We start from the raw sequence: 24864 nt of genomic DNA on the forward strand, positions 1-24864 counted from the left end.
TTTACATTTTATTCATCATTTTTATTCACCCAACCTTTATAGGACACTGACAATATTCTGGCCACTCCTAGACACTGGACACAAAGAAGACGCGATCTGAGACCTAAGAGGCCCTGCTGCCCATCAGTGTGACAAGGAGGTGATCAAGGAAGTGGTTTCAATGGGCCTCCAGGATGTGGAGGCCGACAGAACAGTGAAGGCAAGGCAAGGGGACGTGAGCACCACCTCACTGGCGATGAAACCAGGCCTCGCCCTGCCCCTCTTGGGAGCTCCCACACCTCTTTTTTTTTTTTTTTTTTTTTTTGAGATGGAATCTCAATCTGTCACCCGGGCTGGAGTGCAGTGGATGCATCTCGGCTCCCTGCAAACTCTGCCTCCCACATTCAAGTGATTCTCCTGCCTCAGCCTCCCGAGTAGCTGGGATTACAGGTATCTGCCGCTGTACCTGGCTAATTTTTGTATTTTTAGTAGAGATGGGGTTTCGCCATGTTGGCCAGGCTGGTCTGACTTCAGGTGATCCACCCACCTCGGCCTCCCAAAGTGCTGGGATTACAGGTGTGAGCCACCATGCCCAGCCTCACTCCTCTTCTCTAAATGAAGAAATAGATAGGGGCTCCTGGGTCTTTGAGTTTCATTGGCCAACATAATATTAAAAACCTATTGAGGGGACTGGGCATGGTGGCTCCCGCCTGTAATCCCAGCACTTTGGGAGACTGAGGCAGGCAGATCACCTGAAGTCAGGAGTTCAAGACCAGCCTGGCCAACATGGTGAAACCTCGTCTCTACTGAAAATATAAAAATTAGCTGGACATGGTGGCGGGCGCCTGTAATCCCAGCTACTCGGGAGCCTGAGGCAGGAGAATCGCTTGAACCTGGGAGGTGGAGGTTACAGTGAGCCAAGATTGCGCCACTGCACTCCAGCCTGGGCAACACTGTGAGACTCTGTCTCAAAAACAAACAAACAAAACAAAAACAACAACAACAAAAAAAACCCTATTGAGGGAACCATACCGGTCACTGACTTTTTATTCCACCAAGTAAGGAATTTTAAAGAAAAAGCAAAACCAGGTCAACAACTACCATCTGCCATCACCATTATTTCATGAAAGAACTCAAACAGCAGGAAGGGCATGGTCTCAGAATGAAGGACAGTCCATGGAACCAGATTCATCTAGCAGAATGAAAAGTGTTCTTCTTCTTGTCCTCATTTGGCCCCACCAGGAGCTCCTGCAAATACAGATGTGACCCTTCCTCCTATCTCTGGGATGATCATCAAAGCAGCTGCTGAGGGTCAGACCCACCACTGGGCACAGGACTGGAGCCTTTCGGCAAAGGGGCTGACCCTTTGTCAACCACACATCCTCCTCTCATTTTGGCCACCTCCTGGCACCCCCCAGCATTGCCCTGGTGACAGGGTGACCCTCAGCACTAGTGTCCCACGATGCTGCCTATGACCTCTGAAGCCAGGGCCCAGAGCAGCCTCCCGGACAGAGATAGGCCACTCTCAAGAGCATCCCCCAGGCGCTGATAGCAATGCCTCATCCACAATGCTTCCTGGAGCCCCCTTTCCTCTCCTACCCACTTCTCTCACACACCACAGCTCTCCCACCTTTTCTTCCTCAAACTCCCTGGAAGATCATTCCTCTCCCAACTCTGGTCTTTAAGCCTCTAGCCCAGAGGTCACAATTACACCAACCAGCAAGGCACAGTTGCCAGCGCACGCCCGTCTGAAGGAATGGCTGCTGTCTAGCTGTGGTGGACGTTGCCCTGCACTTCCCAGGCCCCCTTCAAGCTGCCAGGCAGGCATGCAGTCCCAGGACCATGTTTAGCGTCCCCGACTGCAGGCCTCGCCTCAACTGTCTTGACAACAATCACATGCTTTCTTGGGGTGGCCCACGTCCAGTGACCAATGTGGAAATATAAAGGCCTGGTTAACTTTGCCCCACACGGGGCAACTCTGAAGCTATCCCAGTTCCAATTACCCATGGGACTACCAAGGCTGTTGTAGGCCTGGTCCACAGCACGATGCCGTGCTTCAGCCACACTTGCTTCCTGCCTTGTCTGCTGCCTCGAATGTTGACCCCAGTGGTAGCTCCCTGAGAAACAGCTGGTGTGTTTCTTACACAGCAGCGTCTGCTTCCTGGATGCACACAACTGGCACCATCAGCTCAGGTGTGGGATTACAGGCGTGAGCCACCGTGCCTGGCATTTTTTTTTTTCTCCTTTAAAAGGACTGGCCTTCCAGGCACAGTGGCTCACGCCTGTAATCCCAGCACTTTGGGAGGCCGAGGCAGGTGGATCACCTGAGGTCACGAGTTCGAGACCAGCCTGACCAACATGGTGAAACCCTGTGTCTACTAAAAAAAATACAAAAATTAGCCAGGTGTGGTGGCATACACCTGTAATCCCAGCTACTTAGGAGGCTGAGGCAGGAGAATCGCTTGAACCCAGGAGGCAGAGGTTGCAGTGAGCCAAGATCGTGCCATTGCACTCCAGCCTGGGCGACAGTGTGAGACTCCATCTAAAACAAATAAATAAAATAAGCACGGGCCTTCGGGATCGCTGTCTAGCTATGGACTCAGAAGGCCAGTGCCAAGCAGCAAAGCTGATCAGGAACCCCTTCATCCTGGGTGGCCTGCATCTTCCCCTTTCACGAGGCTTCAAACCATAGCACATAGTTGGAAAGCTGCAAGAGCAGATAATTTAAGGGGGAAATAAAAACTCAGATGTACAAGCTCCAAAACATAATCCCCTTTACATAAACAGTGGAGGTGGCGGGATGTTGTGGGGAGGAAGGAACTTGAACTGTGCTGGGCTTCTGTGACTGGTGACAGGCGCTCAGGCATCCCAGCCCTGCACTGAGTTTGCACCTGAAGCTCAACAAATTCCCACTGCCTGGGAGCAGGAGGACAGCAAAAAGAGCAGGCTGTCTTGGGCTTCCATTCTTATTTCTACACATTCTGCTCTTTAGGACTCTGGCCAGATGAGACAGAAGCAAACCCTAAAGTACTGCTACAGTTGCCGCCACCAACAGAGATCAAAGGCAGAGACCCTTCTGCTAGGGTCCAAAGTCCAAACAGGCCGCTCCAGAGAGGAAACAGGCACACAGGCACACACCCACGGGAGGAGTAGGGGCCCAGGAAGCACCCCCTCCCCAAGGGCAAGGATGGGGTTCCCATTCGACCGAGCACATGCTCCTCACATCTGCACAGCAGGGAGACCAAACAATAGATACAATTTCAGTGTTGATTGTTGATAAACTTACCCAGAAGTTCATAATCAGAAAAATCCATAAAGAAGCTCTTTCAATTTCAGCATGTTTAAGTTTCATGACTTATGGTTTAGCGTTGTTTTTATATTGGGTTCCATGGGTGGCATAATCTTTTCAGCACTAGAGACCTTTAAAGGTCTTTCTCAGCTAACCCCGGGAGACAAGGGCTGGGTGTCAGGGAAGTGACACACAGGGAGAAGCAGAAAATGGACTGGGAGTGTGGGGGCCGAGGCCCAGCCACGAGAAACCCAGGCTGTGCAAGGCAGAGCCTTGGGAGCACAGAGGCTGCTGTGCCGCGGGTTGCTGGTGAATGAGAGGCCTCCTCTGCTTTAACGAACAGCATGCCCCCCGACTCCCGCTAAGCCTGCCCTGCTTTCATGGTCCACACACCACAGGTGTGCACAGGTTCATGCATGTGTGTGAGCTTAACACATCAGCCGCACATACAGTTGCTCAGAAACATCTTCACAGCTTCACACACGTGCACACAGTCAATGACCAGGAGCAGGTATCTTGGGGCAAACCTAGAGCAGCTTCTCAGGGGTTAAAACTCCAGCTTTGCTGTGGTTCCTGGAAGAGCCCTGACTTTGTCCTAAGACAGGGGTTCTCAAAGTGAAGTGCTGGCTCCAGCAGCATCAGTATCACTTGGGAACTCCCTGGAAACGTTCCGGGTTCTGGTTTCTCCTCCTAGGGTGCCCAGAGCTGTGGGGTCCTCCCTTCGGGCCAGAAACTCCAATCATAGTTTTTATGTACCAACCCCTGTGCTAAACAGACTTTGTGCACATTATCTCCATTTAAAATTCACAAATGTACTGTGAGATGCACACCATTTTTCTGTATTTCTCAGATGGGGTAGACAGAGCTCAGAAAGGTTAAGAGACTTGCCTGGAGTCACCAAACCAGGCTAGAACTCCTTCTGTATTGAGAATCACTCTTCAGACGTAGCTCCTGTCCTGGGCTGAAAGTCAACACCCGCCGAGAGCTGGGCCCTCTGTACCAGCCCCATCTCCCCCAAGTCTCTCCCTGCCCCTGCAGCCAGTCCTAAATCTTTCAAGAGACAAGGCCAAGCAGGGGGTGGGACCAGGGGCGGGAGCCAAAGCCCCACCTCGTGAGCAGGCAGCACCTCTGCCAAGGCCCCCGCCGGCCCTGCCCCAGAGAACAGCAGGGAAGCTGCAGCGAGGGCTGGCAGCTGGCAGAGTCCTGAGCACCCAGCATCCAGCCCGGCTTGCACCCCAAAGCCTGGAGAGAGGCTGCTGCGCCATTGACCTGTGGACTCCAGAGACTCCCGCTGTGCATTCCTCTGATCTGGAAGGTTTCCTGAATTACGTGACGAGAAACCTGGGTTCGAGTCCTAACTTGTCACCAACTTCCTGAGTGACCTGGGCTGGTCCCGTCCCCTCTTGGAATCTCTGTCTTCCATCTCTTCAGTGAAGGGGTTGATTTATAAGGATGTTTTCTGCTCTGACGCTGTGATTTGAATTCTGTGCTTCCACGTGACATTCGAGAAGTGTGGCCGGAAGGATGGAATCTGAAATGACAATGGTTCTGGACTGGGCTTTGTGCTCAGCCCAGCTCATCTTTGCCTGAGACCTAGGAGTGGCCTCAGGCTCTCCTGATGTGCCACCACGCTTGGCATCTGCTCCTCTCCCTGCCCCCATATTCCCATGCTCTCAAGGGGAGTTCTCTTCCATAGCAAATCCGGGAGGAGCCGAGGAGCCGAGGAGCCGAGGAGCCAGGCCCTTTGTTCCAGACCCAGAAGCAGCCATGGGGACATGTGACATTGTGACTGAAGCCAATATCTCATCTGGCCCTGAGAGCAACACCACGGGCACCACAGCCTTCTCCATGCCCGGCTGGCAGCTGGCACTGTGGGCCACAGCCTACCTGGCCCTGGTGCTGGTGGCCGTGACGGGCAATGCCACCGTCATCTGGATCATCCTGGCCCATCGGAGGATGCGCACAGTCACCAACTACTTCATCGTCAATCTGGCGCTGGCCGACCTCTGCATGGCTGCCTTCAACGCCGCCTTCAACTTTGTCTATGCCAGCCACAACATCTGGTACTTTGGCCGTGCCTTCTGCTACTTCCAGAACCTCTTCCCCATCACAGCCATGTTTGTCAGCATCTACTCCATGACCGCCATTGCTGCTGACAGGCAAGAGGGTCCTTGGGGAAGCTGGGGGGAGCCTCCTCACTGAGCTGGGGCTCAGACAAGGGTGGTGACATGCCTGTGGTCACACAGCAAGTTTGGGTAGAACCACGGGAATGGCCTCCCAAATCTGGTCATGGTTCAAAACTATGAATCTGGAAGGCGGGGGGACTGTGGAGCCGAAGAAAGTAGACTGCGGGTTAGACACAAAGAAGTACTTTGCACTAGATGCACTAGACGGGTTGTTCAAGTCTGTAGGGGAAGTGGGCAATGTTTTAGGGACCTTCTGAAGTGTTCTTTCCTGGAGTTGATCTTTGTTTTGTTGTCTTTCTTTCACTCCAAAGATATGTCTTATACTGTTTTTTTATTATTCCAGATAGATTACACGAGGGGAAAATGTTAAGGTTGCTTGCAATTATAACCTAATAGGGCCAATTATTTTCCCAACGCTGCTCAGGGCTGAGCTTCAGGCTAATGTTGGATGCTTGGTCTTGCCCTGAGATGGGCTTCCAGTGTGGCTTTCTTGTGGCCGTCCATGGGCTTGTCCATGCCCAGAGGGAAATGGTGGGCTGAGGTGCCTGGGCTGGGGTTCCAAGGCATCAGTGTGCTGTGTGGCTGTGGGAGAGTCACCAGCCCAGCGGGCTCTCTGCAGGTCGGCTGATACTATGATATTGGCAGATGGCAGCAGTGCAGGGAAGGGCTAGAGGGCGTGGGCCTGGGTTGGGAGAGAAGAAGACAGGGGAAAGGGAGCTGGGCTAACAGGAGGGCCCCTGCCGCTCAAGCTGCCCTCTGCTCACAGGTACATGGCCATCGTCCACCCCTTCCAGCCTCGGCTTTCAGCCCCCGGCACCAAGGCGGTTATTGCTGGCATCTGGCTGGTGGCTCTCGCCCTGGCCTCCCCCCAGTGCTTCTACTCCACCGTCACCATGGACCAGGGTGCTACCAAGTGCGTGGTGGCCTGGCCCGAAGACAGCGGGGGCAAGACACTCCTCCTGTAAGGCCTCTGGGGGATTGTGGAGGGCAACAGTGTGTGTGTGTGCGTGTGCACGTGTGTGTGTGTACGCGTGCGTGCATGCATCCATAACCATGCATGTGTGGTGTGTGTGCATGGGTGTACACATGAGTGAGTGTACACGGGATTATGTGAATATACCTATATGCTTAGTAAGCAACACACACGATGTAGCCGATCTGTTCTTAGCACTTTACATATATTGACCCATTTAATTCTCCTAACAATGTGGGGTATATACTATATTATTATTCTTACCAATTTTTAGATGAAGAAACTGAGGCACTGAAAAACTAAGTAACATGCCCAAAACCACACAGCTAGTAATTCAAATCCAGCTAGTCATTTGAATCCAGCTAGGGATTCAAATCCAAGCAATCCTGCCCAGGGCCCAATCTCCTCACCACTCTGCTACTCAAATATGCACCCGTGCATCCTTAGATAAGGATATGCATGCATGCACACGTGTAAGTGACTGTACATGTCACATGAACATGAGGCACCCATTTCTGCCTGTGTGTGCACGTGCAAGTGTGTGGGCATGTCTGTAGATGTGTTTGCACACAGGCATGTGTTAGGGACGTGTGTAGGCGTGTGTTTGGGGGAGACTATATGCTCAGGCCACAAAGCGACAGAAGACTGAGGCAGAAAGGGTCCATGATGGAGCCTGGGACATTTTCAGGCTGCCGAGGTGGGCATCACGGGCTGGAGGCAGGGAGGGCAGGGTTAGAGGAACTCAGGCATGGCCCAGCTGCTGTGTGACCCTGGGTGAGTCCTTTCTCCATTCCGGCCTCAGTTTCCGAGGATCTCACAATGTGTCTTTGTGGTCCCCAGGCACTGAGCCGTTGCTCGGTAGAGGCTAGAGAACTGACTGGGGTTCTGGGCTCAGTCAGGCCCAAGTCGTGGCCTGCTCCCACCTGGCCGGAGGATGCCTCACACTCACGTAACCGCTGAACCTCTAGCTTTCTCTCTCTAAAATAAGGATTCATAATAGTACCTTGCTTTGTGAGCATTAATGAGATAGTGTACCTGAAGCCCTTAGCACCATGCCTGGCACAGAACTGGTACCCAGTATGTGGTAGCTTAAATAGGGGACACATGAAAACACACCTGGGGGTGGCAGATCCTTCCCACAAAGTCCCAGCTGCCCCAAGCATGAGGGTGTGCATGGTCCGAGGTGAGGGCTGCCAAGTAGCCATGGCAACACACCTCTCCTCCAACACCCTCCCTGCCTGGTCTCCATCTGTCCTGAGCACCTGCCAGGAGAAGGCTGCTCTTGTGGGCTTCAGGGATAGGGAAGGCGCCGTTCTTCTGAGAAGCCGTTCCTGTGGACTGGCGAGTCTCGAGGAGAGGCCCTGCCCAGAGTCTCTGCCCCTCCCTGCACCCCACCCTCTCACGGAGGGCAGTATCCATATATGGGGAATGCCCCGCTTTCTGGCTCAGCAAAGGGTGGAGAGCAGAACATATTGAGACCGGCCACTTGGGGGCGGTATTTCTCCACCTTAATACAGGACAACTGTGCGCGCCAGCTCTCCGGGAACAGCGAGTTCCAACCCAGATTCAGGCGACTGGGAAAAACAGGCGGGCAGGGGTGGGCTAGGAAAGCCATACTTTGGTGTTACTTAAAATTCCGAAAGGATTTGGGGAAAGTCTGGTTTTAAGTGTGAGAATATGTTATTGTTTTTCTTGGGGGAGAGCCTAATTTAGGATGAGGGCTCCATCCACACAGGCTCATGTAACTGTGTGTAATTAGGAATCTGATGAAATTAAAGATGCCCTCTTCAGGAACATGTGCACACACCCCCAAAATCAAAATACAAAAAGACTCCCTTTGGGAGGCCAAGGCGGGCAGATCACCTGAGGTCAGGAGTTCAAGACCAGCCTGGCCAACGTGATGAAACCCTGTCTCTATTAAAAATATAAAAATTAGCTGGGTGTGATGGTGGGTGCCTGTAATCCCAGCTACTTGGGAGGCTGAGGCAGGAGAATCGCTTGAACCTGGGAGGTGGAGGTTGCAGTGAGCCAAGATCACACCATTGCACTCCAGCCTGGGCGACAAGAGCGAAATTCCATCTCAAAACAAAACAAACAAAAAAAGGCGGCCCCTGGAACTCTTCCCCTCTGTCTTCTGCAATGGAGACCTAGCCCAGGGTGAATTTCTGTCCTGCACAACATCCGAGGAGCAAGCAACAGAGGAGTGTGGCTCCTGCTAAGGAAGGACTTAGAGATGGCCTCCTCCTTTTACAGATGGGGAAACTGAGGCTGAGGGAAAGCCCTGACTTGCCTAAAATCATGCTTTAAACAAGAGGCTGGACAAGAGCCCTGTTCTGACTCCCACAGTGCTGACCCTCAGAAAAGGGGAAATTTGGTCATGATTAAATCTGGTCATGATTAAGTCTGTGTATGACACAGACTTCCTGTGCCTCTCTGGGCCTCAGTTTCCTATCTGGACACTGAGATAGGTGGCCCTGTAGATCCTCACTCTGTAAGGTGATGGGCCCTGGCCCTCGTTGCCCCTCCTCCCCTCTTATCTGCTCCACACTGGGGTTCTCAACCCAAAGCCTACTTGAGGATCAGAGAGTCTAGGAGCACCTGAACCTCTTGTAATTGGCATGCTTGCCAAAAGAACCCAAGCAGAATTCTAAACACAAAACTTTAGGAGAGAGATTTACCGGAGCCATTATAATCACCCAATGGGTTCATCTTGCCTGCTGCCTAGACAGAACTGATTTATCAAGACAGGGGAATTGCAGTGGAGAAAAAGTAATTCATGCAGAGCCGGCTGTGCAGGAGACCAGAGTTTTATAATTACTCAAATCAGGCCAGGCGCGTTGGCTCACGCCTGTAATCCCAGCACTTTGGGAGGCCAAGGCAGTGGTCAGGAGTTCAAGACTAGCCCAGCCAACATGGTAAAACCCTGTCTCTACTAAAAATACAAAAATTAGTAGGGCGTGGTGGCAGGCACCTGTAATCTCAGCTACTTGGGAGACTGAGGCAGGAGGATCACTTGAACCTGGGAGGTGGAGGTTGTGGTGAGCCGAGACCCCACCATTGCACTCCAGCCTGGGCAACAAGAACAAAGCTCCATCTCAAAAAAAAAAAAAAAAAACAAAAACATAATCAAATCAGTCTCCCTTAGCATTCAGGAATCAGTCTTTAAAGATAATTTGGCAGGTAGGGGCTTGGCAAATGGGGAGTGCTGATTGGTTGGGTTGGAGATGGAATCATAGGGGGTTGAAATGAGGTTTTCTTGCTGTCTTCTGTTCCTGGGTGCGATAGCAGAACTGGTTGAGTCAGATTACCCGGTCTGGGTGGTGTCAGCTGATCCACTGAGTGCAGGGTCTGCAAAATATCTCAAGCACTGATCTTAGGTTTTACAATAGTGATGTTACCCCCCAGGAATTTGGGGGAGGTTCAAACTCTTGGAGCCAGAGGCTGCATGACCCCTAAACTAATTTCTATTCTTGTAGCTAATTTGTTGGTCCTGGAAAGGCAGATTGGATCCCAGGCAAGAAGGGGGTCTTTTCAGGAAACGGCTGTTATCAATTTTGTTTCAGAGTAAAATCATGAACTGAATTCCTTCCCAAAGATAGTTTGGCCTATGCCCAGGCATGAACAAGGACAGCTTAAGGATTAGAAGCAAGATAGAGTTGGTTAGGTCTGATTTCTTTCACTGTCATAATTTCCTCAGTTATTTTTGCAAAGGTGGTTTCACCATGGGTCCCCTTCCCTTGGGGTGGCAGCACCTCTAGAAAGGGGCCCAACAAGCCTAGCACACGGCAGGTAGAAGCAGGAGGTTTGGGAACACCTCAGTCCTCCCAGTAAGAAAGAAAAAGTCAAATGACAGGACCAGGGGTCTCAGGCCCATTGTTGGAATGCTCCAAGGACTCTGTTCCATGAAAGGGACCCCCAAATGCCAAAGGAGCCGAGACCCAAAGAAGGAGGCAGAACAAATCCAGTTTGTCAGTATTGGGTGATTTATTGAGGGAAGTTACAGACCGAAGTGGGATCTTGGGTGGCCACAAGACAGGTGGAGCTCTGCATTCTCACACCCCAGACGCAAGGCTTAGATACCATAGGGAAAGGGTATTCGTGCTCCAGCGAGACAACCAAAGGCAGCCCTCCAGAACAGGCAAGAATGCTATGTGCATCACAGCCTACGATTTGTGGAGTAACATCAAGATTGACATGTTCTTACACTAGGGGCAGTAAATAAAGTAGAAATCAGAAGGCATTCACAAGACTGGGGCGAATCGGAAGTCAACACAGGGGAGTGGCATCCAAGATGGAGTCACTTTTGTCTCCACAGGCTCCCACTGCAGACCTGCCTGGGAGTCAGTCCCCAGCCTGCAGCTCATCAGAGAGAGGCTGCAGCTTCACTCATAAACCAGAGATCTGAGAACTGGGGACACTGTCTTTTTTTTTTTCCGACAGGGTCTCACTCCATCGCCCAGGCTAGGGCGCAGTGGCCCAATCATAGCTCACTGCAGCCTTGATCTCCCGGGCTCAAGTGAACCTCTTGCCTCAGCCTCCTGAGTAGCTGGAATTATAGGTGTGCCCCACTATGCCTGGCTAATTTTTTTAATTTTTTTTTATAGAGATAGGGTCTCACTATCTTGCCCAGGCTGGCCTCAAATTCCTGGGCTCAAGCAGTCCTCCCATCCTGGTCTCCCAAAGTTTAGGGATTACAGGCATGAGCCACCACGCCTGGCCTACACTGTTTCCAAAACGAAATGAAAAGCCTCAACACAACCCAGTGTCCTCCCTGGGGACAGGGTAGGAAGCCACGCAATGGTACTCTGCATCACTTCCTCAAAGATGGTATGAAAGAGCATTTGCTGGCACAGACAAGGTTCCCAGCCAAATGCTGATAAGCCGTAAGCAGATGACACAGCAGCATGTGATATATGGCGCTTTTCCACTGTCCCATTCCTCCATAGCTATGTTGGTACAGATGGAGCCTTATTAACACCAGTCATTTTATCCATCCAGACAGATACAGATTATATATATATATGTACATATACATATAAGTATACATATACGTATACATATATGGCTATACTGTAGGATACACTCCAAGACCCCCGGTGGATGCTTGAAACTTCAGATAGTACCGAATTCTTTCTATATGTATATATATATACTGTTTTTTTCCTCAACATACCTATGATAAAGTTTAATTTATAAATTAGGCACAGTAAGAGATTAACAGTAACTACTAATAAAACAGAACAAGTATAACAATATACTGTAATTAAACTTCTGTGAATGAGGCCTTCCCTCTCAAAATATCTTGTTGTACTGTCCTCCCCTATTTTGGATCCGCAGTTGGGAGGGGTAACTGAAACCCGGGAAAGTGAAACTCCCATCAGGGGTGACTACTATTCATACATATGATTCTGGAAAAAATATGCCAGATATTAATAGTTAATGTTAATAGTGGTGAGAGTGGGATAATTTTACTGCCTCCTTTGTGCTTAATGGTATTTTAAATTGCAAACAAATTATTTTTTAATTTGTTTCGTTCACTTTTCGTTTTTTTGACGCGTGTCTATCACGTGGAAGGACGTGATATGGAAGGACGCAGGGCTACTGCTGGCGTCCCTTTTGCAGGGGAAGCCGTCTCCTGGCACACAGGCTACCCAGTGTCCCCTTTATTTTTGTTTAAATCAAACCAAGTCCCTGGGAGGCGCCCAGGGTGGACCCGCAGGGGCGGCTCCACAGTGCCCGCGGGGTCCCAGGACCAGGCGCTGGCAGACTTCGGAGTCGCCCCCGGGCCCTCCGCTGCCCAGGCCCCGGCTCTCTCTGCAGGTACCACCTCGTGGTGATCGCCCTCATCTACTTCCTGCCGCTCGCGGTGATGTTCGTCGCCTACAGCGTCATCGGCCTCACGCTCTGGAGGCGCGCAGTGCCCGGACATCAGGCGCACGGTGCCAACCTGCGCCACCTGCAGGCCAAGAAGAAGGTGGGCGCGGGGGCGGGGGCCTGACGGGGGCGGGACAGGGCCTGGCCCCGCCCTGGGGAGCCGCCCTTGCGGTCTCAAGGCCGGTCCACAAGAGGGCGCCCGGGAGAAGCTTGCGGAAGCTGCCTTTGCGCGAAGTCTGGGGCCAGAGCCTGACCGCGTTCCTCCCGGCCGGGCGGATTTGCCTTTGGTCTTTGGTCAAATACTAAATTAAAGAAACTTGCCGGGCGCGGCGGCTCACGCCTGTAATCCCAGTTCTCAGGGAGGCAAAGGCGGGAGGATAGCTTGAGGTCAGGAGTTCGAGGCCTGCCTGGGCAATATAGTGAGACCCCGTTCTCCACAAAAAGGGAGAAAAAAAAAAGACAAAAAAAAAATTAAAGAAACTTCTCAGAATGTTAGGGGAGTCAGGAACTCCTAAAGCCCCAAGAATTCAGATACCCCCAAGAATCTTAGAATGATAAAATATTAAAATCTTAGACTTTTTGAATAATCAGAATGTTGAAATTGAGAAGCCCCACATATAGAAGGTGCCTAGACAGTCACAGGAAAGCGCTCAAAGGCTGGAACTGCGGACCCCAGAGGTCGTGGAGACCAGATTGTTGTCCAGCTTCATCAAATCTGTCTCCAGTTTCTTCCAGAAGTGGCAGTGTCCCCCTACTCCCTGCCATCCAGGGTCCCCCGAAGGTCCTGATGTAGCCCTCTGTGCCCCAGACCCCCTTCACCCTCCTTCAGTCCAAGCTTGTCCTTGCCCCCTTCCTGCCAGGCAACAGGGGAGGTAATGGGTTAACCACATCATGTAGCCAGGTCAAAGCCATGCTTCTCATCCAATAGTAGGCATCTTTCACAGGGTGGTTCGGGGAGATAGCTGCACGTGGGCGCCATCTGGTGCCCCTTATGGAGCACTGGCCTCCATCTGCTCCACACTAGGGGTCTCAACCCAGAACCTAGGTGAGGATCAGGGTGCCCAGAAGCCCCCAGACCTTTTGTAATTGGCATGCTGGGCTGCCAAACGGAGCAGGAGTGTGCCTGCAGGGGCCAGGCTCCGAGGAGCGGGAGGTCCAGGAGCTGACCCGTGGGCAGAGGCAGGGGTCCCTGGTTGGAACCTTACAGCCCACAGAGAGAAGGGCTGTGCCGATACGGATCCCAGAGAGGGGGCGGCCTGGGAACGCATAGCTGACACAGGGGTTCCCCTAGGGATGAGGTTAGGAGAGAGAGCTCAGCCACTCTCCAGGTAGGGGGAGCTGCAGTGAATGAAGGGGTCCCAGACACCTTTTGTAGGAAGTGGCCATTGAGCTGGGCTTCAAGGAGTGAGGACTTCAAAGGAAGGATGGTAGTGTGGGCAGAGGGACCGGTGTGAGCACGGCCCTCTGAGGTTGGGGGCTCAGGAAGGTCTGGACAAAACATGCTCAGAGGCCTGAGTAATAGAGCTAACGGGGTCTGAGTGTGGAGCAATTCCCAGGTGGGTGCAAGGGGTCCTCTGCGTCTGCCCTCGGAGGGCTGGGGCTGGGGCTTGCGCACTAAGAAGTAACTTGAGCCTCTCCTGGACCAGTTTGTGAAGACCATGGTGCTGGTGGTGGTGACGTTTGCCATCTGCTGGCTGCCCTACCACCTCTACTTCATCCTGGGCAGCTTCCAGGAGGACATCTACTGCCACAAGTTCATCCAGCAAGTCTACCTGGCACTCTTCTGGTTGGCCATGAGCTCCACCATGTACAATCCCATCATCTACTGCTGCCTCAACCACAGGTGAGCCCCCACTCCAGCCCCACCCTCTGCCCTCAGGGCCCCACTGCCCAGCCCCAGGTGGGCTCCCCTACACAGCTCAAGCATCCACCCTCGTTCCTGCTGGAACCTGTGGCCCTGTGCCCCCAGCCTACATGAGAAAGCCGTCCTCACACTCAGCCCCCAGCACAATAATCCCTCTGGCCTGGGCCTAGCTTGAGCCCCCTTCCTCCCCAAAGCCTCGCCGTCTCCCAGGCTGTAGCTCTCACTGTCTGTTCCTGCTGGCTCTTCTGGGTTCTGTGTCTGGGGCAAGAGAAGAGAGAAGCGACGGCCAGAGAGATGGAGGGGAGGGGAGAGTCACAGAGAGGGGGCGGGACAGACAGACGAAGGAAAGAAAAGCTAAGTAGCAGGAGGGAGGGACTGACTTCTGTTCTAGTATTTTCACGAGCTTCCTACTGAGGGCTTTCCTGGAGCCGAGTGAGTGGCACCCATCCGGCAGTGGAAGCAGTGGATGGGGGCTGGGGCCAGCACAGGGGTGGAGCAGGCTGCTGCCTGGAAAGCTCACAGTGCATGCCCTGTCCTCCAGGGACTTTCAGGGCAGCTGGGAAGTGACCTTGTCAGAGACAGCCAGGAAGGAGGGGGCCAGAATCTCACTCTCCTGGCATCATCCAGTTTCCCTAGCCCTTGTGATTCTGAGGAAATGAGTCCCAGAGAGGGGCCTGCACTTGCTCTGGGGCACCTGGAGAGGTGGGGGGTGGTGAGTCAGGCAGGAACCCAGCCCCAGGAGTTCTGCAGGGCAGGCCTTTCAGTAGCAAGAAACCCTGAAGGTGGGGCAAGTAAGGGGCGGCAAGAGGTGGACACAGTCTCACCTCAGTGAGACAATGATGTGGGCAAAGTTGGCCTTGGACCTCTTTGTTCATGTTTTTTGTCACCTCCCTGGCCAGGTAGCCAGGCCACTCATAATGCCATTGGGATCTTTGTTGCTCAGACATTTCACCTGCCTGGGGCAGGCCAAAAGGAAGTAAGGAGCTATGATTTTTTGCAGGAGGCCAGAACCCTCTATCTCCTGAGAGGGAAGTAGATAATAGGAGAGAAGCAGGTGTCACCCCCACTCTACAGATGGGGAAACTGAGCTTCAGAATGTAAGATGCTCCCAAATTCATACGACAAACAGTAAAGCCAGGACTCCATGTGTCTCCAAGGCCTGTCGTCTTATACTCACACCACGCATTTCTCTTTTAAAGACTTGTGGGATTGAAAACCTGGAGACAGGGACTCTGACATCTGGGAGGGGCCACCAGCCCACTGTGTCTGTGGGTTGATCACTCTCCTGCTACCCAAGGGAGATACAGTCCCTGGGAGTCTAAACAACACCCCAGGCTCTACAAGATCCTGACATCACTTCTGGATCATTCCCTTCTCTGAGCGGCCGGCGTTCCCTTTCTGCCGTCTGATTTCTTCCACTCACCGTGTGTGCTTCCTCTGAACTCCCGTTCAGTGCTGCCATGGGGAGAGCTGTTTGTTTTCAGGCAAATGCATCAGAACTTGGTGGCTCTGAGTGTGGGTTTTTCAATGCAGTCCCCTTGGGAAAAACATCCTTGTTTTCCCAAGTTGCCAAAGCCTCCATTGTGTTTTAGCAGGTTCTTCTTTGACTCCTCCCTTAGAAGCCAGTTAACAAGTCAAACAAGAACATCTGCTGTTTTTTTTTGTTTGTTTTTTGTTTTTTTTAGTAATTATGCTGGGGTGGTTTTTTGTTTGTAATAACAGATGACCTAAATCAGCTTAGTCACCCACTTCATTCACTAGACCCAGCTCCAGAACACTCTGGCAGTTTCCAAAAACCAAACTCACCCACGAAGGCATCTCTCAAGAGCCCCTGAGCCATGGGAGGCTCTTGGAGAGAGACAGTGACTTTCCTCTGGAAGGGAGTCAGTTTCCTGGTGGTGGGGGCAGTCACATCACAGCTCCTGTGCTCCTAACTCCCTGGCTCAAGGTGCCCCTCGCTCCCCCAGGTTTCGCTCTGGATTCCGGCTTGCCTTCCGCTGCTGCCCGTGGGTCACACCCACCAAGGAAGATAAGCTCGAGCTGACTCCCACGCCCTCCCTCTCCACGAGAGTCAACAGGTGTCACACTAAGGAGACTTTGTTCATGGCTGGGGATGCAGCCCTCTCCGAGGCTACCAGTGGAGACGGGGGGCGTCCCCAGGATGGATCAGGGCTATGGTTTGGGTATGGTTTGCTTGTCCCCACCAAAACTCATGTTGAAATTTGATCCGAATGTGGCAGTGTTGGGAGGTAGGGGTTAGTGGGAGGTGTTTGGGTATTGGGGATGGATCCCTTATGAATAGATTAATGCCTTCCAGCTGGAGTGAATCATCACTCTTGTCGGAATGGACTAGTTCCCAAGATAACAAGTTGTTAGAAAGAGTGTGGTGTCCTCAGTTTCCCTGTCTTGCTTCCTCTCTCATCATGTGATCTCTTTGCACACAACACTTCCCTTCCACCTTCCACCGTGACAAGCAGCAGCCTGAGGCCTTCACCAGATGCAGCTGCCCAATCTTGGATATTCCAGCCACCAGAATCACGAGCCAAATAAACCTCTTTTCTTTGTAAATTACCTAGTCTCAGGTATTCCATGAAAGCAACACAAATGGACTGAGATAGGTGCCTACTGAACCCTGAAGCCTTGTGCCTGGCTGCAGAATGAGGTGTAGCACCCTTTGAGAAGTAGCCAATTGAGAGGACCACATCTGAAAGTTCAGCTTATGTCCCATCCTTCAGTATACCAATACAAAGACAACATGGGGCCAGAACTCCAGAAAGGATGCTGACTTTAAGAGGACTCAGCCACCCATCTCAGAGAGCACTTCAGGGGATCCAGTAAGGGTCAGAAAAGACAGTGTAAGCTGATATTTATCTAATCTAGGAGATGCAAGCTCAAATGCCTTCCTGGGGCATACAAGAATATGTATAAAAGAAAAACTGCAAATGTGATGATGAAAGACAACTGACTTCCACCCTCAGTTTGAGCTAATAGGGAATGGTGGGGGCCATGGCAACCTGGAGAGGACAGGCATTCAAAGGGGACGAGAACTACTCAGCTCTGGACAAACGTTGCCACATGGTAATGGGAGCCCACTGTTGCTAGATCTTCTAAATCTTTCAAGAGAAGCTAAAAATCCACATTTGTATGTGAGTCTTCCAGATTTGTTGAATTTGACCCACATTTTCATAAACTTTGCATAAGTTAAACAAAACGTATCTGTGGGCAATGCAACCATGACCCTGATTCGTCATTAGGCTGTGGATACAAAGCAGGAAACTTCTTATTTCACAAAGCCCAGTGACTGGGTCAGCTGAGGGCTTCTCTGTCTCAGTATTTAAGAAGTCAGATACAGCCCACGTCGACGGTGATTAAGAGCCAAAAAAGTCAGCTGTGTTTCCTCAGGCAAGTCACTTTGACCTCTGCCCAGTATCAAAACTACTTCACAGGGATGCTGTGAGGAACAATGGGAGTAATGTCTATAAACTAGCAGGCCAGACCAGATTAAGTGCCCAATACATGGTAGCCAGGACTTTTTTTGTTTGTTTGTTTGTTTTTGAGACAGGGTTTCACTCTGTGAGACCCAGGCAGGAGTGCAGTGGCACCATCATGGCTCACTGCAGCCTCAACCTCCTGGGCTCAGGGGAGCCTCCTGCCTCAGTCTCCCATGTAGCTGGGACCACAGGTACATACCACCACACCCAGCTAGTTTTTAAGTTTTTTGTAGATATGGGGTCTTGCTGTGTTGTCCAGGCTGGTCTTGAACTCCTGGGCTCAATCATTCCTCCTGCCTGTCTCCTGAAGTGGTGGGATTACAGATGTGAGCCACCACACCTGGCTGTTAGCCATGACTTTTAACTATTTTACACAAAAGCCACCTACAAAGCAGCAGCACAGCTCCCACTCCCACTTCTGCAGCAAGAAGCTAGAGGGCAGAAAGCAGTAACTGTCCCAACTCCCAGAAAGCTCCTGGTCTGGCCCAGCCCATTCCAGGGGCACACCTCCTCCTGCTTGCCAACTCAGCCTCCACGCCCTGGTTCCCCTGCAGAAGAGCCATGTAGCATTGTCAGTGCACACTGAAAGATGTAATGTTATCTGTGTTCTCCAAAAAATCACTGCTCCATAGACACCAGCACCATGCCCCTAATAAAGGGACTCTGGTGGTCTGGCAATCGGTCCCGCGGGAAGCCACTTAGAGCCGCAGTTGCGGCTTGGGACATCACAGGGTGCTTGGGTGCAGAGTGACATGGAACCCACCAAGGCTGGGGGAGAATCCAAAATGGTAGCCTGGGAATAGACCAGGAATCTCTTGAGGTGGAGGTGGGAAGGGAGAGTAAAAGGTCAGACAACAGTTAATTTCCTAGGGATGAGGTCAATCTAAGATCCAGGAGGGGTGGGCCGGGAGCGATGGCTCGCGCCTATAATCCCAGCAGTGTGGGAGGCCGAGGCGGGCAGATTGCTTGAGCTCAGGAGTTGGAGACCAGCCCTGGCAACACAGTGAGACCCTGTCTACAGAAAATAAAAATAAAAAATAAAGAAAAAAGATCCAGGAGCGGGAGAGTGCAGCCACCCTGGGCTGCTTGAAGATTTCATCTGTGTTTGGGTAGAGGGGGCGGAGAGGGGTGGGGCAGAGCACACTTCATCCTTTGTCTTGGGGTTGGCAGACAGGAAGATGAAGGGCAGGATCCGTGTGGGGATGGCAGAGAGGGGACCAGTGTTGCAGTCCTCTCACTGAACCCAAGCAGCCTGGAAGCCAAGTGGCCTTGTTCTATAATCCCAGCACTTTAGGAGGTCGAGGCAGGCAGATCACTTGAGGTCAGGAGTTGGAGACCAGCCTGGCCAACACGGTGAAACCCCTTCTCTACTAAAAATACAAAAATTAGCTGGGTGTGTGGATGCACGCCTGTAGTCCCAACTACTCAGGAGGCTGAGGCAGGAGAATCGCTTGAACTCAGGAGGCAGAGGTTGCAGAGCTGAGATTGTGCCGCTGCACTCCAGCCTGGGCGACAGGGCAAGACTCCATCTCAAAAAAAAAACCTCCTCCGGCCAGAAGGCCACAAAACTCCCCAGTGTTTGGTCTTTGCCACATCCCAAGAAACTGCGCCCCCCTCCGCCTGTCCCCCCCGTCCCCAGCCATTAAGCATCACTGGGGTCTTTGAATTGGTACAAAGTTTACTAGGTCATACAACACGGCTCACAAAGCGGTGGGAAATTCCAGTGATGGCATTGTTTGTTGGTTGGTTCCTTTTATCCAAATGGAGACAAGACACATTTCCGCAGGACTGTCCACCTCCCCCCACGAGACAAACAGAATGCAAGACTGTCACACGCGGCTAGGACTGGTTCCACGGACACACGATTTTGTGGCATTGACACACCACGATGCGATGCCAGGCCACAGCGGGTGCCAGGAGGGGAGGAAGCAGCTAATGCTATGCCCACACTCGCCTTCAGGCAGTGCCCCCGGGAGGGAGGCCCGGCAGTGTCTGCTGGTGATAATACATTTCACACGGGGAGGGGGAACCCCAAGGATGGGCTTTGGAGGCCCGGAAGGCCTGTCAGGTGGTGTGACTTTCCATCTCCAGCCAATAAATAACTCTGTTGGATGAATGCATACATTAGAAATGGATGCCACTACACTTCACACGTGGGGGACCAGGTCGAAATCAAACCATGCAGAGTGGCAGGGCAAGTGAGGAGGGATCCGGGTGAGAGATATTATCAACAGCACACGCTCTATTCTGTACCCTACAATATATACCATTAGTTGGATTTTGCTTTCCTCCCCGCGCCGGCGGGCCCCGGCGCCGGCGTCTCCCAGCACAACTCGCTGGGAGGGTAGGGGGTTGCCGCTCGAAGAGAGAAGTGCTGGAGGGGCAGTAGGCTGGGGATCCCGGACTCTTAGCTGCTTGCCTCTGTGCGTAACCGCACACCCACGGCCGTGATGAGGGCGGCCCCCTTGCCGCTGCCATCCTCAGACAGGAGGAAGGACACGTTACATTTTGGTGACAGTTCCTTCACCGTCTGGTGCATGATTCTGGAGAAGCTAAAAAGGACGAGAAAACAGGACAAGGTAGTTGGAGGAAGATGAGAGACGCCGGGCCTACCCAAAAACACCAAAGCACAGACAGCCCCCTGACTGGTGATGATTTGACTTAGGATTCTTCGACTTTGCGATGGGTTTATTGGGACATAAGCATCAGAAGTCAAAGAGACTCTGAACCCAACAACAAGGAGGATGAACAGGGTTGGGAGGAAGGCTGCTTAGAAGCAGCTGTGGCCAGTTGAGAATGGCTGGGAGGAAAGTGGGCCTATGGTCAATCCCATTGTCACAGTTTTCAGCAGGGAGGCCCAACTGCGAATCCAAACACAACTGCTCTGTATGGCTTATGAAGGCTAGGACATGAATAACACACACACCCACATCGGAGCTTGAGGCTCCAGGGGGACCTCAAAACCAAGGAGGATGTTAGGGGCCAACATGGATCATTAAGGCAGGCGCAAGCCAGCCAAGCACTGGATCGGTTCAGGAGGCTATGCAGGAATGAATATCACCCATCTCCAGCTGCAACCCTGAGACCCCCAGCACCCCACCATCAACAGCCTGGCCCCCAAAGACAGGAATACCCACCAGTGAAGATAGTATCTGAACAAAGGCTGAATCTACATGCTTGCAATTTCGGCTGAAAATGAAGGGCAGGGCCAGGCTGAAGATGCTTGGGGTGAGGGGCTCTCAAAAGTAGTCACTGTCCTTGGTTGGGGACCTATTAGGTGGGCGGAGTGCAGTGGCTCATGCCAGCACTTTGGGAGGCCAAGGTGGGAGGATCACTTAAGCCAAGGAGTTTGAGGACCTACTAGGTGCCCCATACTTTACAGCTCTAATTTCTAGTCCTGCCAGTGGCTGCCACCCCATGAGGAAGATGGGATTTTGCAGGGATTAAGCAATTGCACACAGATTCTAAGTGACGGTGCCAGGGTTAAATCCAAGAGTATGTGGCTCCAAAGCCTAGCTCTAAACCACTCCTGTGTGCTGCCTCAGCTGATGGCAAGGACAGCTATTAAGCGGGAGAGACAGAGGTGAGGATGGAGCAAGACAGATGGTTCCACCCCAAGCCACGGCCATGAGGTAAGCAGGTAATGTCTACACTGAGTCGGGTGAGGTTGCTTATAAGTAGGGTGACACTATGGCCTCATTTATCTGGGATGGTCCTAGTTTGCCTACAGTCCCAGAGTAATAATTATTAGCACTCTTGACTAGCAAGAGTACCCTAGTGTAGACAATAAATAAATAATATGGTCACCCTATTCATAAAAGCCAAGGTTTGAGACATGCGGTGGATCACAATCACACAGCAAGTGCAATCACATGTCCTTCTCCGGCATGGGGGTGTCAGATGCCTGACCAGAGAGAGGCCACTCCCTACCCCTCCCTGACATGAAGCCCAGGGCCCAAACTGCTCCCGCCCTTCCCAGTCTTAGCAAACTGATTCAGCAGATGAACAAGAGAGTGGCTCTCCTCCTTTCCTATTTTATTTTTTGAGATAGGGTCTCACTCTGTTGCCTAGGCTGGAGTACAGTGGCGTGATCTGGGCTCACTGCAACCTCCACCTCCCAGTCTCAAGCAATCCTCCTGCCTCAGTCTCCCGAGTAGCTGGGACTACAGGCGTTCACCACCATCCCCGGCTAATTTTCAAAATTTTTTTGTACAGACAAGGTCTCACTATGTTGCCTAGGCTGGACTGAAACTCCTGGACTCAAGCAGTCCTCCCACCTAGGCCTTCCAAAGTGCTGGATTACAGGTGTGAACCACTGCACCCGGCTCCGCCCCTTCCTTAATATCCTCTCCCCACTTACCCAACACAGCCTCTGGCCTGGCTACAGCTCACCAGGCTTATGAGTGAGCCCACGCCCACCCTCACCTCCTCTCCCACTGCCCAGCCCTCACCTAAGGGGGACCAGGAGGAGTGGGGTGAGGGTCACGTCATGCCACTGGTGTGTGCTGGCCAAGTGAAGCCACTTCTCTGTCTCCCTAAGGATCCCAGTCAAACCCTACAAACTGTTCATTACCTTGTCCCAGACAATCCCCAGCTCCTGCACGCACAGCCTTCAGTCTGGCTGGGCTCCCGCAGGGCATTTCCCTGGCATAAACCACACCCTGATACCCCCTAACCCAAAGGGATCCCAGCAAGCTTTGCGCATCCCAACTGGAAGGCCCACTCACTGCGGATGAAGCTTGTAGAGCGTCCCGTCCACTCCCACAGTCACATTCAGACGGTCCAGTCCTCTGTTCTCGCGGATCTTATCCACCACTGCAGCCATGCCTGCGCCACACAGCTGCGCAGCCCTCCTGGACACCACCCCGCACACTGTCTTGACGAGGATACTGTCATCACAGGTGCTATTCAGACCCAGCTGCTGGAGGATAGCCCGGACCTGGAGCAGTGCTAATCGGTCACTGTGGGGGACAAAAGCCAGAGGGCTGGATGAAGCGGGACCCACAAGAACAGCCTGGGGACCGCGTCCAAAGGATGCCCCCCGCCCCCAATCACTATACTCATTCACAAACAGAGTCAAGGGCAAGTGTTACATGTTAAATTGTGGAGAATTTGGCAAATCTAGCAAAATAAAAATTGGAAAATTTAAACCATTCACTATCTCAACATCTAGGAAAATGCTATTAACATTTTAATTATATTTCCTTCCAGTTTATTTTTCCTAGCTGGTATGCTTCTCGTGATATGCAAAATGGGATTATCCTTGATATGTGATTTTCTTTCTCTTTCCTGTTTCATGCATTGAGCAATTTCCCACAGCCTTATCTGAGAACAGGATTGAAAACAGCTGCCGCCGTATTCCCTCTAGGGATGCACCATGATTTCTTTAGCCAGCTCAGAGAAATTCAAGTTAATTGCAATTTTCTGCTATTATAAAGAAACATTTTGATAAAGTTTGTTTATAAATCTTTGTGTGCAATTCTGATGTTTTTCCTTAGGATAAATTTCTGGGTCAAAGAGCTTTTGCTACACATTGCCAGATGCCTTACAGAAAATTGTATCCATTTACTCTCTCTTCAGCAGAGTATTTGGCCACACTTATCCTCACTGGAAAAGACCATTTTTTTACAACTTTTGACAGTTTTATAAGATGGCATCACAAGACTGTAGTTTAATTTATATTCTTCTCTATTAGTGAGGATGATCTTTTTTTTTCTATTTGTTTTTTTGCCATATAAACTAATTCTTATGTCTCAAGACTTTTCTCCTGATATATTTGTCTTATTTATACTAAATTGAAAGAGATGATGATGACCGGGATGGTACAATGAAGACCAGCCAGGCTTCTTGGAGGACTTACCATGTAACATATATTTTACATACATTACCTTACTTACTCCTCAACCAACCAATGAATGCATGATTATTCCCATTTTAAAGATAAGGCAACTGAGGCTGGGAGAAACTGACTATTGCAAAGCACACAGCCAGTGGAGAAGAGCAGGTGTAGACCAGACCTGCCAAAGCCCACTATGCCCTGCTAGGCATCTTGTCATACGCAGTACAAATGTCTTCCTCAGTTTACCGTTGCCTTTTAAGTTTGATTACTATTTTTTTTTTTTTTTTTACTTACAGATGCTACGTAGCTATATTTGACCATTTTTCTTTATGATTTCTTTCTTTGCTATCATGCTTGAAAAGACCTTCCATACCACCACTTCATATCCATTAGGATGGCTATTCTCAAAAAACTCAGAAGATAACAAGTTTTGGCGAGGATGTGGAGAAACCAGAACTTTCACAGGCTGCTGGTGGGAATGTAAAATGTTACAGCCACTGTGGAAAACAACACGGTGGTTCCGCAAACAATTCAACAGGGAATTACCATATGATCCCGCAAGTCCACTTGGGGTGCATACACACACACACAAACTGAAAGCACGGACTCAAGGAGATACTGGTCACCCGTGTTCATAGCAGCATTTGTCACAATATCCAAAAGGTGGAAGCAAGCCAAGTGTCCATGGATGGATGAATAAAAAAACAAAATGCAGTGTGTGTGTGCAATGGAATATCACTCAGCCTTAAAAATAAGGAAATTATGGCCGGGCATGGTGGCTCACGCCTGTAATCTCAGCACTTTGGGAGGCCGAGGTGGGTGGATCACCTGAGGTCGGGAGTTCGAGACCACCCTGACCAACATGGGGAAATCCCATCTCTACTAAAAATACAAAATTAGCCGGGTGTGCATGGTGACGCATGCCTGTAATCCCAGCTACTCAGGACGCTGAGGCAGGAGAATCGCTTGAACCCAGGAGGTGGAGGTTATGGTGAGCCAAGGTTGCGCCATTACACTCCGGCCTAGGCAACAAGAGCGAAACTCTGTCTCAAAAAAAAAAAAAAAAATTAAAAAATAAGGAAATTCTAACACATGCCACAATATGGACGAACCTTAAGACATTATGCTAAGGGAATTAAGCCAGTCACAAAGGACAAATGCTGTGTGATTCTATTTATATGAAGTATCCAGAGTTGTCAAATCCATAGAGACAGAGAGTAGAATGGTGGTTGCTGGGGTTGGGGGAGGGAGGAATGAGGAGTTAGTGTTTGCTGCATACAGCGTTTCAGCTGAGAAGATGAAAAGAGTTCCAGAAATGGATGGTGGTGATAGCTGTGCGACTATGTGAATGTACTTAATGCCACCAAAT

The 24864-nt window shown here is 51.3% G+C and overlaps 2 protein-coding genes across 10 annotated transcripts in view; one reads left to right on the plus strand and one right to left on the minus strand.

Moving 5' to 3' along the window:
• Positions 1-4424: 4424 nt before the first annotated feature.
• Positions 4425-17314, plus strand: TACR2 (tachykinin receptor 2). Its single transcript, XM_054436623.2, has 5 exons — positions 4425-5427; positions 6221-6415; positions 12248-12401; positions 13948-14144; positions 16133-17314. The coding sequence occupies exons 1-5, from the start codon at positions 5036-5038 to the stop codon at positions 16389-16391; spliced, it is 1197 nt and encodes a 398-aa protein (XP_054292598.1). The 5' UTR covers positions 4425-5035; the 3' UTR covers positions 16392-17314.
• Positions 17315-19316: 2002 nt separating this feature from the next.
• The window catches only part of HK1 (hexokinase 1), a 130758-nt gene continuing 125210 nt past the window's right edge, over positions 19317-24864 (minus strand). For all 9 annotated transcript variants that reach the window (XM_054436626.1, XM_054436627.1, XM_054436631.1 and 6 more), the window contains 2 exons: positions 22384-22617; positions 19317-20208 (listed from right to left, as the gene is read on the minus strand). In XM_054436626.1, the coding sequence (XP_054292601.1) occupies positions 20064-20208; positions 22384-22617 (379 nt within the window). In that variant the 3' untranslated portion in view covers positions 19317-20063. The remainder of the gene's footprint in view (positions 20209-22383; positions 22618-24864) is intronic.

This window comes from Pongo pygmaeus, chromosome 8, assembly GCF_028885625.2.
Source record: "Pongo pygmaeus isolate AG05252 chromosome 8, NHGRI_mPonPyg2-v2.0_pri, whole genome shotgun sequence".
In the NCBI taxonomy this organism is placed as follows: domain Eukaryota; kingdom Metazoa; phylum Chordata; class Mammalia; order Primates; family Hominidae; genus Pongo; species Pongo pygmaeus.

Bases quoted from the DNA above. Each gene is read 5' to 3' on its own strand.
- TACR2 (XM_054436623.2), top strand. From the start codon at position 5,036: ATGGGGACATGTGACATTGTGACTGAAGCCAATATCTCATCTGGCCCT. The intron at 5,428-6,220 runs GCAAGAGGGTCC...CTCTGCTCACAG, and splicing joins ACCGCCATTGCTGCTGACAG to GTACATGGCCATCGTCCACC. The intron at 6,416-12,247 runs GTAAGGCCTCTG...CTCTCTCTGCAG, and splicing joins GGGGGCAAGACACTCCTCCT to GTACCACCTCGTGGTGATCG.